Source organism: Setaria italica, chromosome IX (genome assembly GCF_000263155.2).
Source record: "Setaria italica strain Yugu1 chromosome IX, Setaria_italica_v2.0, whole genome shotgun sequence".
NCBI lineage: Eukaryota > Viridiplantae > Streptophyta > Magnoliopsida > Poales > Poaceae > Setaria > Setaria italica.
The window spans coordinates 58,511,200-58,530,103 of NC_028458.1; the positions used below are offsets into that span (position 1 = coordinate 58,511,200).

The 18,904-nt window shown below is 45.3% G+C and overlaps 1 protein-coding gene and 1 pseudogene across 1 annotated transcript; one reads left to right on the top strand and one right to left on the bottom strand.

Moving 5' to 3' along the window:
* The first annotated feature begins 9,000 nt into the window (after nucleotides 1-9,000).
* On the top strand, nucleotides 9,001-13,392 carry LOC101779614 (annotated as a pseudogene).
* A 383-nt stretch (nucleotides 13,393-13,775) lies between these two features.
* LOC101763522 (tubulin-folding cofactor A) lies at nucleotides 13,776-15,886 on the bottom strand. Its single transcript, XM_004986004.3, has 4 exons — nucleotides 15,751-15,886; nucleotides 14,891-15,044; nucleotides 14,119-14,205; nucleotides 13,776-14,040 (listed from the first exon to the last, which is right to left on the bottom strand). The coding sequence occupies exons 2-4, from the start codon at nucleotides 15,041-15,043 to the stop codon at nucleotides 13,942-13,944; spliced, it is 339 nt and encodes a 112-aa protein (XP_004986061.1). The 5' UTR covers nucleotide 15,044; nucleotides 15,751-15,886; the 3' UTR covers nucleotides 13,776-13,941.
* Nucleotides 15,887-18,904: the final 3,018 nt, after the last annotated feature.

The window sequence follows — 18,904 nt, forward strand, 5'->3', positions numbered from 1 at the left end:
TTTTTACCTTGTTTACCCTTCTACCCTGTTACCCTGTTTGGTTTACCCTGTTTACCCTTTCACCCTTCACACCACTTTTACCCTATTTACCCTTTCAAACTTTTACCCTTTTAATCTTTCACATTTTTACCCTGTTTACTCATCTTTACCCTTTTACCCTTACCCACTATCACCCGTTTACCCTGTTTATCCTTTCACCCTTTTACCATTTCAACCCAGTTTACCCTTTAACCCTCTTTACCCTTTTACCCTTTCAACCTTTTACCATTTCAACCCTGTTTACCCTTTAACCCTCGTATACAATACTTTGCTTTTACCTCGAGATTGTAAGTCGTATCCATGAATAATTGTTATATACTAGATAAAGGTTTAGCTAGGGCGACCCTAAACCCTAATCAATCGGTATAAAAAAGAGTAGAGAGGGGGTTTATCTTTGGGACCCTTTATCTTTCTCCTCATCCAACTCCTTTGTGAGCACCTCTGCTCTTATTTTCATATTAGACGCCTCATTCTCTACAGCATCTCTCTCGAGGTTTACCCTTTTACCCTGTTTACCCTTTCACATATTTACCCCGTTTACCCTGTTGATCCTTGCACCCTTTGTTCACCCTATTTACCCTTTTACTCTTGTTGTTCACCCTTTTACCCTGTGGTGTGAAGGGTGAAAGGGTAAACAGGATAAACCAAACAGGGTAACAGGGTAGAAGGGTAAACAAGGTAAAAAAAGGTGAACAGGGTAAAAGGGTTGAAATGGTAAAAGGGTGAAAGGGTAAAAAGGGGTCAAAGAGGTATAAAGGGTAAACAGGGTTGAAATGGTACTTGAAAGGATAAACAGGGTAAACGGTGTGAAAGTGGATAAGGGTAAAAGGATAAAAGTTTGAAAGGGTAAGCAGGGTAAACCAAACAGGGTAAAAGTGTAAACAGGGTTATTTTCATATTAGACGCCTCATTCTCTACAGCATCTCTCTCGAGGTTTAACCTTTTTATGTCCTCAATATTTATGAGAATCTACTATTAATTTGAATGGGGATCTACGAAGTAGAGTAACCATCACACCTTTGAACAAAATCCAAACATACATGAAATTGACAAGAACCAGTGGGCAGATGACTCGGCATTGTCCTATTGCGTCTGGTTTTGATATATAGAATATGGGAAAAGGTAAACGAAAAGTAATAGATGAAGAGTCACACACGATGGAGAATTTGTACAGCCTGTTTACTTGTGGCACACCAATAGCACATCTGAAAGTGCTAATACTCAACTAGCCATATTATACTTGTGGCACACAATGGAGAGTGCATACAAGTGCTAACACATTAAGAGCACTAGAGAGTTTATTACAACAACACCATATTATGGAGAGTGCATACAAGTGGTAACACATTAAGAGCGGTAGAAAGTTTATTACAACAACAAACATAATTTGAAACTCATGTGAGAGTTCTACATAGCTCAAGAAGACCTGGAACATTCACGGCGAAAAATCACCATGCTCTGTAAATAACAACAATAACCATCGGAGTACAACACATAACAAATAAAAATTCAGTGGTCATCAATAAAAATTAAGCTCACTGTAGAAGCTCATCAATGCAAAGAAATGTGTCCATTTAACTTACCTAAAAATTAAGTGGCAACTTCAGTGCCCAAAATCTTCATGACGTCCAGAAAATAACTGTTAGGTCCATAGGTAAGTAGCTAATCAACATATATAATATATAATAAATAAGAAAATGGTGAAGAAAAAGCATACAGGCATAACAGATTGAACCATGCGGCGCTTTTCAATTTCAGTGATTTGATGGTCTACAGACATTGCTGCAAGAAAAGCAAGTGCGGTCTCCTTCTCAAGTTCATCAAGTCTGGCTCTGAACTCAGACAAATCATTCATAATCACCCCTGATGGAATTCCATAGCTATAGGATTGATACTGGTGGCTGACACTATGTCCATTACTGATATAAACAAAAAAACAGCTAAGTGATAGTGTCCATGATAATTTTCTCAATAACTAGACATATCCATAATTTTACCTTTTTGAGAAAAGGGGTTTGCCCAGATAAATCAGAATGGTCACCAATTGTAGTCCAAACGTTGTTTGCAGCTACAGAGATAAACAAAAATTAGATTGCATCATGCACAGTCCATAGTTGTTTGCAGCTAATATAAGAGTAATTAACAAATCAACCAAAATTGCAACCATATGACTGTGGCGGAACCACCTCGGATTAGCTTGAGTAAACAGGGTTAAGCCGCCTAACATGCGACACTCCTGCCTATCTCGAGCTAACACGAAGCGCCGTCGGATTTCATCCGATTTAACCACTTAAACAGGTTCGAGTTTAGCAAACCCACACGAAGGTGAGTGGTTACAGAGAATACAACAAGTCCACTGAGTTAAACAAGTTTTACCCATTTTAGTTCAACCATAAAATCCAACATCCGAGAATTACAAAAAAACAAAAGAACAACAGAGAAAACACTAGCGGAAGACTTCGTCGGGGTCGGATGTCCTGGGCGAGGCCAACCAGAACATCACTGGGTCCTCTCCTCGCCGTCCGAGGAGGGGTCCCACTCGACCGTCCAGCCTGGCGGGAGCTGGGGCGGCCAAGCGCCAACCAGAGAGGGGTCGGACGCAGCAACTTCACCTGAAAACAGAAGCCACAACAAGGCTGAGCTACTAAGCTCAACAAGACTTAACCGATAGGAGTAAGGACTACTCCTCCTTCTAGACATGCAAGGCTTCTTGGCTGAGGGGTTGGTTTGCCAAAAGCACTAAGTAACCCTATTTCAGTTTTTAGCTCAGGTTCTATGTTCATTTACCAATCTAGGTTGTGCAACCTATTCTAAGCAATCATAGAGCCAAACAAGATGTGTAGATATAACAACAAACATTGCCATCACTAGATTCCTCATTTACTCAGGGTGACATAGCGATCAAGCAATCTCAAACTGTGAGAGGCAGACGAATCGATTCGAGTTCTTTAACCATGCATGGTGAACCTAGCCTCACGACATCCGCGCACCCGGAGGTCGCTTCCTGTGTCGGCCTTCCCCATCAATCCCCTAACCCGTGTCGGGCCCATTTCCTTTGGTGCAAGGTTCCACAGACTCGGCCTCTGCCGTCCTGTGACCACGCGTGCCACCACGTGCGACAACCAGCAGGGGAAACTCCGTTCCAAGAACAATGGGGCGACCGCTCACGTCTAGGTTCAATCCGGTACTAGGCTTCCTCATCCCATACTAAGTATAAGGCTAGTACTTTCAAACACTTGATCACGAACACCACCACTGTCGGACCTTAGCAAGATTTCATAGACAGACGGGGCGACCATCCGACCACCAAAGAGTTACCCACAACCCTGCCCCGTCCATCGTCCTTATAGTTATAACAGGAGAGTAAACATGCAACTCCTATAACTCGCGAGTGACAGGGAATCACTCGGCTTTTACCGTTTTCCCTAGTTAAGCAATGCAGCTACTCGGTCCAACAGCTAGTGCTCAGATCATGGGTCACTGAGTCATGCATCTAGGGTTTCACACAACTCCTATACGTAAATGCACAAGCATGAAACAGAAGGCGTGTGCAAGTCTGGTAAAACACATAGGACTTTCATGCAACCGGGGCTTGCCTTCAAGCAAGGAGGACGGGAACTGCTCGACTTCGGGGGCAACTTCGGCTTCGGAGGGCAGGAGCTCGGCTACAGCTTCTTCTTCTGGCACCGGGTGAAGCTCGTAGAAACCGTCGGCGAGGTGCAGCTCTACACGAATGCAATGCAAGGGTTAGCTTAGACGGTTAGTTCAACAACAACACTGGCTCGCCTGAGCCCAGAAACTTGCGACAAAGAGCAGGAGGTGATGGTGGTTCGAGAGCTGATGATGATCAAAAGGTAAGGGTAGGAAGGAACTAGTGGTCTGATCCTTGAACTAGAGGATGTGAGAAACTAGGGGTCCTTAGACGCAAGCGCTGAAGGGTTCCCTCGTTTTACACATACACCCTCGAGTTGAAGAAAAAGATCACAGCCAAGCCCTCGGGCGAGGCGGATAAGGGTCGGCAGAACAGACAGGGTCGGGCGAGACGGAACTGGGGTTTGGTGGATAGGAGGGGTCGGACGAGGCGGACTTAGGGTCGGCAACTCACCTTCTTCCTGAAAGGAAGGCTTGGGGTCGGGAAGAAGCGAACTTGGGCGGAGTGACTAAAGCTTCGAGCGAGGGCTACGACTGGCAATGCTCCGGCGGTGGCGCTGTTTTCTTGCAGATCACAAGAGAGCTCTTACGCAGCACGGGGGAGCAAGCTGCTGGGTGACTTGGAGGAACTGAGAGGGAACTGGGAGAAGAGCTCCTCAAGAACTGGGTGGATGGCGCTAGGAGCTTGAGCAGGGAGCTAGAGTAAGCTGAAGGCAACAAAGGCGGAGGGAACTCCGGCGACGGGGGCATTCCTTTTATAGCTGCTGGAGCAGAGGAACGGAAACGGCGCGGAGAGAGAGAAGGGGAGCGGCGCGAAGGCCGGGGAGAAGCAATGGAGTGCTCTGCTGTGGCGGCGATTGAGCAAACAGGGCGGTGCTGCAGAACTCCGGGGGTGACGCCAGCGATCATTGCATTCTGCCGTCAGGACGGCTTAGGAGCGGGTAGACTGGTGGTTGGGATTTGGCGGAAAGCGGGCGTCGTCGTGCGGAAGAGGCGATAGAAGCGACCGGTTTAACGGCGCTAGAATCGAGGGCGCACAGGTGAGAAGACAGGCGGACGCGGGGGGGGGGGAGAGCGCGGAACAACAGATTGTCGGACGGCTTCTCACAGAGCGGGGGAAAGGAACTGTCGCGGCCGCGGTCGGGGTTGGCGGTGGAGGAATCGTCGTGTAGCGACGACCGGGCGGTGCAACTGTGGCTGAAAGGGACGGAAAAGACGGGCGACATCGGGCTCTGGGGCCGGGATCTGGTAGCGTGATGATGGGCGCGGGAGACGAGGTTCTGCAGAAAGGGGTGCAGAGGGCTTCCGCTGCTATTGGGGAAAGGGGGCGCGGGAACCCACTCTGTTGCTTGCCAGAGACAAAACTGAGCGACGGCGTCGAAGAAGACGAGCCACGCGGCAGGAAGACTCTGGGGCGGCCATGCAACTCGAGTGCGGCTGGCGCGGGGGATCTGGAAAAGATCTCACGGGTCCACCGGTGGATAGATCGGACGGGTGAGGAAGATCAGCAGGATCCGACGGTGGGCTGAGCTCGCCGGGGTCGGAAAAGGAGCGAGGCGGGAAGGGGTCGGATCCAGGGGTCGGGATCTAGTGGAAAACTGAGCACTCGGGCACGGTTAAGCAAGACAGATAACTAAGGTCAAGGGCTCTGATCAAGATTAACTGGGAAGGTTTAGGGGTCGGTCGTTACAATGACCTACCAGGAACATGTCTGTTTCCATATCCAGTAAATTTGTGCTCCCTCCTTTTTCCATTGATTTTAGCATTCTGATACAAAGGAATAACAAGATATATTTAGATAAACAGATCAGTAAACTCATATTCTCTGATACAAAGGCATAACTAGATAAAAAATATACCCTATAATGATCTTTGATTTAAACAAGCAGACCAACGGGGCAAGGAATGTTTGTACCGAAACAAAAGCTTTGAATTTGAGCTTCTGAGGGTGTACAAGGACCAACAACCCAATCACTGCTTGTGATCCAATAAAAGCCTCCAGCAACATCTTTTGAGAAAGGCATGAGACTCAGGCATGAGATCCCTGTAATCCATGTAATATGTTGATTGGAGGGATGCCAATTAAGCAAAATTTTCTTACCAATTCGGAGGGATTGATTGGAGCTTGCAGTATGCCGCTCGCCGCCACGCCTGCGCCAGCGACTGCGCCTGTCACCGCTCGCCGCCTTGGCTGCACCGGTCTGCCCTGCGCCTGTCCCCGCTCGCCGCTACTAGGGTTAGATGGGAATGTGTTTGGTTCTGTTCGAACATAGATTGGTTTTACTGGCTACGAAGCTTGTTAAGGACACTGCCTCGGGTTAAGGACGTTGACTCCGGTTAAGGACATACAGTCCGGTTAAGGCCATTGAAGCCGGTTAAGGGCATTGAACCCGGTTAAGGCCATTGTCTCTGGTTAAGGCTAGTGCATCCGATTAAGGACATACAGTCCGGTTAAGGACATTGAATCCGATTAAGGCTAGTTCATCCGGTTAAGACCAAACTGATCCTGGTCCTGGCAACCCTGTTTACCCTTGCAGAATATGCAAACAAACACAATATTATTTTAAAATTATTTAATTTTAGAATGGAGAGAAGTCTATTCGTAGTAGTAATTAATTAATCCAACCATGTTGCGCATCGTTTGGTACTTATAAAGGTTATACTCCGTACTATATAAGTATATATACATATATGCAGACAAAAGGGTTCCACAGCCGTTGCTCTTCGCATTCTTTTTCTACTTTGTCGTCCGCCTCCTTGTATTTGCCTTAGGAGCCTGCTGAACTGTTGCCCTCTTATTGAAAAAGACCCTTAGGATACCTCTATGCAAGAATGCAACAAAAGTAAAACACTTGTACAAGTGTACAAATATAGACAAATAGATGAATAGTTAAAAAGGTCTTACCGGCATATTGTTAAGCGGCTCATTAGACTCCTTGGGCAGCGCCTGAGGGAACTCCTTGGGCAGGGGCACTTCGTTTAATTTGTGGTATAAAAGGTAACGCACAACCGTACCTTTATAGTCTGAGGAGTTCATACCATCCTCTAGCCAATTCCGTTCACCAGTGAAGAACTCCATAAATAATAAGGCCAATAGACTGCCATTAGATATCTTATCCATATGAGAAGACCAATGAACATGACAGTTCTTTCTGCTGCAGGATAGCTTCCCTATGGCAGATTCTAGTTTTTCAAAGATGGTCATGCAAATGGCATCGCCCTTCAGACCAGGATTCACTAGAATTGTTGCAACTTAGAAACTCAAACTTTTTGTGACTTGAATTGTAACAAAAGACAAACATACGGTCATCACCGGCGATCACAAGGACAAATATCTGTAAAAACAAACTTGTTAACCTACATACACATAGACATCCATACACATAAACATATGGAAGACACTTACCAGCCGAGTCTTCACCCCTACTATGGACTTCCCATCCCGAGACGGAGCTTTAGAAAGATCTCTTTCTAATGCCCCACCCTCAATAGACTCCTGCACTTGTAGGAAAACAAAATGGGTAACTTGCATTTTTACTATCAGGGTAAATCACCGGTAAAGAGGGAAAAAAAAGAATTGTGGGTAATGACTTACCAACGATTGTGGCAGGAAAAAGAATCTTGTTCCAGGACTGACATCAGATCTGAAGCATATTAGAAATGCTCTTATGATGTCCACACTGATCTTGTCATTGGTCAAGAACTCGGTCAGTATATGAGTAGGGATGGTCACCCCTTTGATACATATCAATGCATCTCTATCGACAAAATTCAACACATAGTAAGGTAAATCTTATTAAGGGTCTTATTGACAAGTAAATACAACATGGCAAGTCTTCAGATTGAGATACTTACTCTTCAGTTGAAGTCATGCTGGAACACAAATGACTGATGACCTCATTGACTATATCTTTTGTCGGCATATTGCGTTTATTGAATAGCGGTGGAGATGCATACGGATTGTAAATGTTTCGCGGATTGGTCCTCCTGGTTAGCGGTATGGTCCTCCTCCTCCTGGATTTGCGAATGTTTTGCACATTCCCCTGCAGTGTCTCTTTCTTGTTCTCTGTCACCTGCAGTGTCTCTCTCTCTTTCTCTGTCCGTGGCTGTTGCTCTTTCTCTATCCCTGGCTGTTGCTCTTTCTCTTGCTCTGTCCCTGGCTGTTTCTCTTTCTCTTGCTCTGTCATATTTCTCTTTGCCCCAGCCTCAATAAACATCTCATAAAGTTCTTTGCAAGTATCTGGCAATTCAACTGCAGAAATCTTACGGCCTTTCTTCTTGGTAGATGAAGCTCTCTCCCTTATGACTGAAAGGACATGTGCTGCAGAAGCAGGAATTTTCGTCACATCTATAGCGGAAAGACGGGAGGAAAGAATAGCATATGGCGATGCAGAAGCAGTGTCCCTGGAGGGGGTCACTGGATGCTCAATATGGTCACTAGAGAGGAATAACTTTGGAGAACCATTACCCAGGGACGTCACTGGATCCTCAGAATTACTAGCAGATTTCTTAGCATCAACAGCAGCTTGAGAAGGCATGGGATATCAGAGCTGGACTGGACACCTCGTCGGGGAGAGGAGCTGAAGCAGCGCGGCCGTGGACGGATTCTCGGAGACGCTGACGAGGGAGACGATGACGAGAGAAGAGATGGCAGTTTAGCGCAGATCTGACCCATGAGTTTGGCTTCAACAATAACTTGACCCAGGAGGCTTAAGAAGACGTGGTTGTCCGGCCCATATTATATTTAGGTCGAGATGAGCCAAGAAAGAGTGGGGAACAATCGATGATGACTGGGCCGACAGCTGAGGCAATTTGTTTCATTAACACCCACGGTGTGACTGACCAACCGGCGCTGCTCACCTCCCAACCGCTCTTTCCGCTGCGTCAATAGCAGCACACCGCCGCCACCGCCACCGCGAGACGTTGCCGGAGAAGAATCCAAAGATACATAGGTCATCATCTTTCTGACCTCACAGTTTAAATCTTCACATCCTCCGTGATCCGATCTCACGATGAGCAAGTACTGTATCTATTTTAGATTCTGTCTCCTAGGGTTATCCTCATCATTCGACTTTTCGGATCTCGATGCTTGAGAGACGGAGCGCCCCCTATGGCACGATGGGGCAGTTGCCCCAGCTACTAGCGGCGCAGACATCCATTTTGTTATTTTCTTTTTAATTTAATTTCATTGAATTGTAATAGCATCTTTAATACTTCGCGGGAAGGCGTAAATTGTCAACCCGTAGGCGTTTACGTCTCCGCATGGCGCAGGCGCACCCTCTCATCCATCCTTATTCCTTACAGGCGCAAATCCCCCTCCCCTGCGGCCCTACCGGCCAGAGTTCATCTCCACAGCCAGACTTGTCCTCTTCTCTCCTCCGACGATTCGTGCTTGTCCAACTGTGGTCGGTGGTGGTAGACGGCCGGCGACGAGGTGGGTCTTCCTGCTCATGCTCCTCGTTCCTCTCTCGGATTGAGGCTGGTGGTGGCTCCACGAGAGACGCGGCGGCCAGGTTCTCGGAGCCTTCCGCGCGGCTTAGCATGGAGGCCGCGGCGGCGGCGCTGCATCTGCTGCACTGCGGCGGCTTCGGCCGCGTCGCGCACCTCCCGGCGCTCCCCGGTCGCCTCCGCCGCCGAGGACGGTAGCTCCACTGCGTCCGCGCCGTCGCCACGGAGCCGAAACCGTCCACCACCTCCTCCTCCTCTCGCCCCAGGACCCGTAATGATCTCTCCAGCACCGTAAGTTCGAGCCACTCCAACGTTGCTGCTTTCCCCTTCACTGTTGTCGCTGTGACCTCGCTGACATGTTTGCTTGCCTGTGAATGGCGCAGAGGTTCGGAGGGGTGTCCAAGGAGATCCAGCGCGTGCGCAAGCAGATGGAGCAGGACGAGCAGCTCGCCACGCTCATGCGTGGCCTCCGCGTCCAGAACCTCCGGGACGAGCAGTTCGCCGACGACAATGTCTGCCTTCGCCTCGTGGAGGTCCGAATTGCAACCCCTTTGATCCACTTCCATTAACCTCTCACACAGAGTGCTCTTGTCTTTACCCGATCACAGAACAGAATCACTTCCAGCAGAAAATTAGTACACAGTAGGTTGTTACTGAATTCTGTTGTTTTCTTCCTTGGTTCAAGGTAGAAACTGCGGACAACAATAAGGGGCTGCCACTTGTGTATAACCCAGAAATCATATCAGCCTACTGGGGTAACCGTCCAAGAGCTGTCGCCACTCGAGTTGTGCAGTTGCTGTCGGTTGCTGGTGGTTTCATCTCCAATCTCATATCCGATCTTATTAACAAGAAACTCAAGGAGGTAGCCATCATATTCCTGCAGCTGTGTTGCCTTCCCTAAAACCATGTAAATGCGTTTGCTTATCACTATATATTCTTCTGTTGCTGTCAAATGTTCATCCGCAGAATGAAGTAGCCCGCGCTATTGAACTGAGGGAAATTGTTACATCTCTGGGTCCTGCTTACATCAAGCTTGGACAAGTGCTAAGTATACGGCCAGACATTCTGTCACCAGCAGCGATGATTGAGTTGCAGAAATTATGTGATAAGGTAAATATTTCTATTTTTAAATTCATTATATTTCCCTTGCTATGACATGTAACACATACCTATTTGTTAATTGGGCTTTCTACTGCTATGTCAAGGTTCCTTCATTCCCGGATGATATAGCAATGACTCTTCTTGAAGAAGAGCTTGGTCAGCCTTGGCAAGCAATCTACTCTGAGTTATCCCCCCTCCCCAATTGCTGCAGGTAATTATACTAAAGAACTTGGCATCCTCTTTGTGCTGCACTAATTGCTGTTCCTGGCTTAAACAGGTATATAAAGGACGCTTGAAAGAAACCGGAGAATTGGTAGCTGTCAAAGTGCAGAGACCATTTGTACTTGAGACTGTCACCATCGATTTATTCATCATTAGAAACTTGGGTTTGGTACTCAGGAGATTTCCACAGGTATAGATTTTCATCTGCTTGAGTAGTATAGGAGGAGATTGCCTTTGTTAAAATGAACTGAAACACTGCCCAATGCTGTCAGGTCTCCATTGATGTTGTTGGCCTGGTAGACGAGTGGGCTGCTCGATTTTTTGAAGAACTTGATTATGTAAATGAAGGGGAAAATGGCACCTACTTTGCTGAAATGATGAAAGAAGATCTGCCACAGGTAATTGCTTTATATTTGCCTTCTAGGAGGTCATGCTTGTAACAATATGGTTTGTCACTTTATAGTGTTACTGAATACATCATGTATATGTTAATTTCACTATCAATATGTCCACTTGTGAATTTACAATTTATTCAACGATATTTCAGGTTGTTGTCCCAAAGACATACCATAAGTACACATCTAGGAAAGTTCTTACCACACAATGGATAGAGGGAGAGAAGCTGTCACAAAGTACAGAGGATGATGTTGGATAATTGGTCAGTGTTGGAGTCATATGCTACCTGAAACAGGTTAGTTTGTCAATCATTTTTTGTACATCTGATTCATACTATTCCCAGGTTAGTTTGTCAATCATGTTATTTGCTCCAATCATGTTTCATGTTATATTATTGTTATTTGCAGTTGCTTGATACTGGATTCTTCCATGCTGATCCACATCCAGGCAATATGATTAGAACACCTGATGGAAAGCTGGCTATTCTTGATTTTGGTAAGTCAACTTGTTAGAAAATCCACAGATGACTCTCATGTCCATGTATGTTATTTTGCCACTAAAAAAGCTATGTTATTTTGCATTGCCTCTAATTAAACTGTAAGCAAATGTTCCATACATCTACCCAATATGTGGTGTAGATGGCTATGCTTTACTATTCGTACAATGACATGCATTCAAGCAGTTTCTGTAACTCTGCATTACTAACTACCGCCGCATACACTAAATTAAAACATGACAAGTGCAAACCTCATTTTCGGTATCATCTAATAGCCTGTTTGTATTCCTTTTTAGCAAGAACTCTGCTGACTGAATTTAAAACATAATTAATTGTTTCATTAGCTTTTCTATCAGCCTACTTTTGCTATGTTTCTCTTTCCAAATTTTGTGCTTATGAAAAACCAAGAAAAATTGTATTATTTTCCTTTGTAGGGCTTGTAACAAAACTGACAGATGATCAGAAGTATGGAATGATTGAAGCAATTGCTCACCTTATTCATCGTGATTATGATGCAATTGTTAAGGACTTTGTGAAGCTTGGTTTCATCCCTGAGGGAGTTAACTTGGATTCAATCTTGCCTGTACTGGCCAAGGTTTTTGATCAGGCACTTGAAGAAGGCGGTGCCAAAAATATTAACTTTCAAGAATTGGCAGCGGATCTAGCACAGATTACTTTTGATTATCCATTCAGGATACCTCCGTATTTTGCTTTGATTATTAGAGCCATTGGAGTATTAGAAGGTATAGCTTTGGTGGGAGATCCTGAATTCACCATTGTGGATGAAGCATACCCATATATTGCACAGGTTGGCATTCAACCTTTGATTCAACCTGCACATTCTTCCCATATGCTTCTACTCTATACATGGACACTGTTGCAATTGCAACTAAAATTTTCCTTATTTTTTATCAAAGAAACACACGAAGGAGGCACATAGATGTTCTAATGGGAGTTTGGTTTAAGGTTCTGTATTGCTAATATGTGATTTTATTTGATAATATCAGAGGCTACTAACAGATGAATCACCAAGGCTAAGGAGTGCCTTGTGTTACACAATGTATGGCAAAACTGGTGTTTTCGATGCAGAAAGGTTCATTGATGTTATGCAAGCTTTCGAGAATTTTATTCGTGCAGCAAAGAGTGGGGGTGGGGAGAACTTGAAGGGAAACATGGCTGAGCTGGCTGATATAGGAGCTCAACCTAGCACCTGTTTGGTTCCTATATTTCCAATGGCCATAGCCCAGCCTGAGCAGCCAGTTAAAGCTCGTGCAGCTCTTGCTTTTCTACTCTCTGAGAGGGGGAACTTCTTTCGGGAGTTCATTCTTGATGAGGTGAGCTCTCGTGTTGCAAGGACCGGGACTTGTATTTGGCACATGAATTTACTAGATGTGGAGAGATGTGCTTAAAAAAAAACTTCTAACATATAAAGCCTTCTTATTCTCTGCATTGCAGATCGTCAAAGCCATTGATGCTGTTTCAAGGGAGCAATTGATACAGATTGCTGTATCTTTCGGGATAGGAAACGCGACCCCTGTTTTTAGCATGGTTCCTGTTAGGGCCAGAGGGTTGCTTCCAACAATCACAGAGGAAGACAGAGTCATCTTGAACAATGTCGAGAAGGTCGTGAAGTTCCTAACATCTAGGACTGCAACTCCAACCATGAATGGGGTATGCATGCTAAGCTCTGCCTTTTATTTTTGTGTATCAACAATGAATGGATGTTAAAGGTTTCTGATCATTTTTGTCGTTGGCACATGGCAGGACGTGAACATGTTGTCTGTAGTCCAAGAACTTCTTCCTGTGTTGCCGGGCATCTCATCGAAGATCCTACCCGATATCTTGAGCCGGTTGTCATCACGAGTATGGACGGTTGATCAGAGAGGCATTTTTGTAAAGTTTTGATTCCTTTTCTTTCTATAACAGGAAACTACAAGTAGTTATATCCTCCCAAACAACACACATATGATAGGAAATTGTACAGCAGTACGATGTATATAATTTTTATCTATGCAAATTAACCGAAGTTTAACCGACAATTCTGACTCTGATGTGCGTCCCGTCCTGCACATGGTGTTGGGTACCCTTGTTTTTCGCCTTTTTTTTTCCTTACATACAGATTTAATCTTCTAGTGAGAATTGAACGGAAGCATCGTATGTCTCCCCTCTTCAAATGGAGACATTGCCCTACTTGTTCAAGGGCAACACATCGGTGCAGACTGACTCTTCCAGAAAATTTTCCGAGCAATTCTCACAGCACGTGTATTAGGGTTTCTCTTTGGTCTACGACCATGTGTACACAACCTTCCTTTTCCTTTTTCTTTCTATTTTCAATATAATATAAAAATCTCAGTAGGGCCTTCCCTGCCATTCCTGTTCGATCAAAAGCAGGTGCTCTCACCACAATGACGCGTAGAACACATCAACATAAGAGCAGCAAACACAATTCCGTGCCCAACTGTAGAATTTCCAAGTCAAGATACTGGTACATGAGTTTACATCAAACACATCTTACTAGCGAGCTCACAAGGTCTCAACACGAGCAAAGCGGATGCTTGCTAATAGTTCAGCAACTGTGAGTTCAGAATTCATTCTTCTGTTGGCTTGACCACAGCTTCGACCTCCGTGATAGTACTCTCAGCTTCTCCAATCTCAGCACCTTGTTCATTTGCCTCCTTCAGTTCAGCCTGCAATAAAACAATTGTTGCAATGGATGGACAAGGCCACACAATTTCTAGATAGGGAGGTGGATATTTTTAGAGTACCAGTGTTGCTTTCAAGTCTGCCAGAGCAGTCTCAAGTCGCTTGTGGCAGTCTGGAACCATCATCCTCGACTCAGCTAAAACATTCTCCTGCAGAGGTGAAGTTCAAGTTTCAGTGACTTGTTAGTTATGAGATCAGACCATCAGACAATTGCAACAATGACCATTCACAGTCGCAGTCACATGTAGACGGGAAAAATCACTTTAGCGGCTTCGCGTGGCCTGACAAATATAATGCATCTGAGAAGTGGGAATTCAGTCAATGCCAGATTTCAATTCTAGGCCAAAAAAAGATATACTAGGATGGAAATAGAATTATCTTGTCCCTTCCAAGAACAAGGGGGAAAAAGCAATGCGTTCAGTCAACAGTTAATTAATCCTCCTATCCTTACAGCCTCAACAAGATCGGATGCTCATATACTTTGATCAACACATAATTTTATATTTCATTCTAATTAAACGAAATATCTCCTCTCAGTGGAAAGACAAAAATTCTGACTCATGAGCCTTGCCATTATTCCAGGACTAAACTGAACTAATTCGCACAGCAATCGGAAGTACTAGATGCTCATTCAAAGATCAGCGACAATGCAACTACTACAAGAACCATTTTGAACATATTACATTACAACCAGCCACAAGTATTTTAAGTCTTCAATAACGCAACATAGTATGATCTCATTGTCACTATGACTAGGGCAGGGTCACAGGTGGAGGAGGTCAATAACTTGGTCGAGTAAAGGAAGAAAGCTTTGAGCATTAGAAGACCCGTCACCTGCTGCTTGAGATCGTAAGGATCGGCGCCGTTCTCCTTCATGTTGGCGGTCTTGGCCGCCTCCTTCTCCACCTCCTTCTCGTACGAGCGCAGCTCCTTGACGATCCTCTTGCACGTCGACGTCTTGATCTTCAAGTTCCTCAGGGTGGCCATCCTAGAATGCAAGAAAGCGAAAGCGCATCAGGCACTCGAAGCATCGCAATGGCAGAGCACACTCTAAATTTTAGGTGGGGCAAACATGTGAGACAAAACTCGTAGTAAAAAAAGATCATGTACACATGCCATACATTCTCATTGAAATCACACAAATAAGAGTACAAACGATTAATAAATTATGTTTAAATATTGAAGATGGTACCTCCAATAAAAAGGTAGTAAAGTCTTTAATGCCATAAAAATTTATTAATTCAACACAAACCAGGATGCAAGAGCTAAACGATCCAAACCTTTCGATTTGAAAGGCAAATCAGTTAAATCCTATTTCCCTGTTGCTAAAATAAAACATCACATGACAAAAAGGTGAAGGAAAAAGACGTGCCCGCCAATCCGCCATTATGCGCAGCTTCGACACGGAAATAAATCTAAGGACTTTACTAACGCCGAAGCCGCCGCAGTGCAGGAGATGCGACGGCGCGGACGCAGTGCAGCTACTGTCCTCGGCGGCGGCGGCGACCGGGGAGCGCCGGGAGGTGCGCGACGCGGCCGAATCCGCCGCAGTGCAGGAGATGCGGCGCCGCCGCCGCGGCCTCCATGCTCAGCCGCGCGGAAGGCTCCGAGAACCTGGCCGCCGCATCTCTCGTGGAGCCACCACCATGCCTCAATCCGAGAGAGGAACGAGGAGCAGGAGCAGGAAGACCCACCTCGTCGCCGGCCGTCTACCACCACCGACCACAGTTGGACAAGCACGAATCGTCGGAGGAGAGAAGAGGACAAGTCTGGCTGTGGAGATGAACTCTGGCCGGTAGGGCCGCAGGGGAGGGGGATTTGCGCCTGTAAGGAATAAGGATGGATGAGAGGGTGCGCCTGCGCCATGCGGAGACGTAAACGTCTACGGGTTGACAATTTACGTCTTCCCGTGAAGTATTAAAGATGCTATTACAATTCAATGAAATTAAATTAAAAAGAAAATAACAATATCTTGAACCATAGCTGACTAGATATTAACTTGAACCATACCCGACTCTCCCCAAAACAAGCTGTTGATGAACTCACTCCAATAAAAAAGTTCATATTAGCAGGCAATGCACCCACTTCATTTCAATCCCCGTGAAAATGCCTACTTCAATGTTGAACTAAGAACTCGACCTACTATAGCTTCCTTGTCTACTGACCAACATGGCCTTGCCTGCCGCATTTTGCGGGACGGCCCTATTTCTAACACAAAATCATATATAAGTGGCCACAGAACAATTCCCCCCCCCCGAACCGGCGAGCAGCAGCAGATTCGCCGAGATTCCGGCGAGATTGAAAACATACCTTCGGTGACTTGGCGCTCTGTCGAATACCCACTGGTTGCTTCCTCTTCATTTTCCAGCAGCTAGCAACTCGCAGAATAAGTAGCAATTACTCGGGTGGCCAGAAAGTAAAGGAGAAGGATCGACGTGACCTGCATACGAATCCGCGACTGAGAGAGAGGAGGGAGGAGAGAGGAGGGTGGAGAGAGGAGAGGAGGGTGGCCATTACGGCTTGCGTGTGGCAGTCAATCGACAGAGAAGCCTGGGAAAGGGGAGAGGGTTTACTTGCCCTGCTCAACGCGTCCCTCAACGTGCAGCCTATTGCCTCCCCTAAAAAAAGCCATATTTTTTTTATTTTTATATATTTTATGTAATCATAATTTAATTTGAAAAGCTATAATTTTTTTAAAAAAACTAGTAAATATGCCATAATTTTTTTATTTTTATATATTTTACTATTCTTATGTAATCATAATTTAATTTGAAAAGCTATAATTTCTTTTATAAAACTAGTAAATATGCACGTGCGACACGCGCGTGCTTAAATATTTATATTTTACATTACAATAAAAATATAATTGAGCTTTTGTAATAACATATTAAATACATACTAAAGTATGCCCAGTTAACATGCACGTACCTAGAAGATATAGATCTGCACTGGTCTCTTAGAGAAAAAAGAACTGGCAGGGTAGCAAACTTTTCATCATCATTGCTTGTCTCATCCGAACCAACAAGTTGATTGTACATAAATTCTCCAATGGAGATCACCAAATCTTTGCTCATAGTTCCACTATATCCTTTCACGGCATTAATTGACCGAACAACACTAGCAAGCAATTCATCCAGGCTCCGAGGTCAGCACCAAGCCATATCAAATAACTTGGCTCCGTCGTTTAATCCTTTTTATAATTAACTAACTACAGATCCTTAACAGTGCCGAGCAGGAAAGACGTGGTCGGCACGAGGGCCGTGCGATCTGTCAAGTGATGGGTTTAAAATAACTCTGCAAATGAGAGGAGTGCTATAAGAGATGCAACTGTTAAATGGAAGGTGTGCCCTTTGTTGAAGGAAACAAAGTTCCGAACATTTTCTAAAAAAAATAATCTGAAAAACTTGGCTCCGTCGTTTAATCATTTTTATAATTAACTAACTACAGATCCTAATCCTCTGCCCTTTCCCCCTCTGCCAGTGAGGGGCGAGCAGAGGGGGAAAGGGAGGGGCAGTAGAGGGAAGGGGAGGGGCGGCAGCGCCCGCTCGCCTGGAAGTGCTTAGGAGAGGAGGAGGAAAGAAAGAGAGGAAGAGGATAAGGAGAGGAGGAGGATAGAAAAAGAAGAGGATAAGGAGAGAAGTGCCGGGAAGAATGGGAGAGAGGAGGAGGAGAGAAAGATAAGGAAGAGGGAGGGGGCCGTGGTGGGTGGGGAGGGGCTTTTTATCCCGGTTGGAAAAAAGGGGGGTCTTTTATCCCGGTTGGAATTTCCAACCGGTACAAAACGCCCCTCCAGACCATTGGCCTTTACAACTGGAACTAAAGTAGCTATTTAGTCCCGATTGGTGAGCCTCCCGCCAGTGGCTGACTTTTAGTCCCGGTTGGTGAACCTTTAGTCACGGGCCAAATTTAAACTGGGAAAAAAGGGATGGATGGAAGATGGGTTCTCTACCAGTGGATGATCGATGTCGAGGGGCTCGAGTCCCTTCATCATCAACATTGATGCACCCCACCTCAATCGCCCTAGTGATTGTGATTGGGGGCAAGGTGCTCGCTTCATCACTAGCACCCTTACCCATCTACTTCGTGGTTGGCGCGGACATCCACCGTGATGCTCGTGTGGAATTATCGGTCATCATCAGATTATTATTGGCGAATGACATATGTTGATCGTTGTCACCTTGTGCCGCCTCTTCATTCATCCTCGATGTGTGGATTTCTCTCACCATAAATATCCCATGCATCCAATCGTCCATCCTGCCCTTAAGTAGCACATAAGTTCATCGACATTGTTTTCATATTTCTAACTACCGGTAGACTAATCACGATCTTCAGAAGGCAAGTCAATGGTCTATGCTATGGTCATATAGCGATATGCATGATAAGCATTTTTGTTGTTCTATTGGGTATAAATATATGTTGCATATTTCTCGGATTCATGTTACTGAGGTAATAATCTCTACTATAATTCTTATGAATGATGCACTAGTTCCTGATATATATATTTTTTGACCGAAGCACACCGTTGCCCGATGAATATTAGTTTTCTTTCTAAACAACGCACCCTTGCGTGGTCTTCTAGAAATCCGACAATACGTAGAGTATTTCTTGTAAAAAAAATATAGTAGGTTGTTTGCCAGCAGCGTCCTCTTTGATGCTGGTAGTAAAGGTCACCATACCAGCACCCTGAATGCAACGACCATATGCGCCCGCTCTTCTCCATTGCACCAAAATCTCCATATCACCACCTGCTTCTGCAATAGGCCACCATGCACTAGCCGTCATGGTGATCACTGGTAGAAAACTCAGCTTTAGTCCCTGTTGGTAGGGGTCAAATCTCTCTAAAAACCA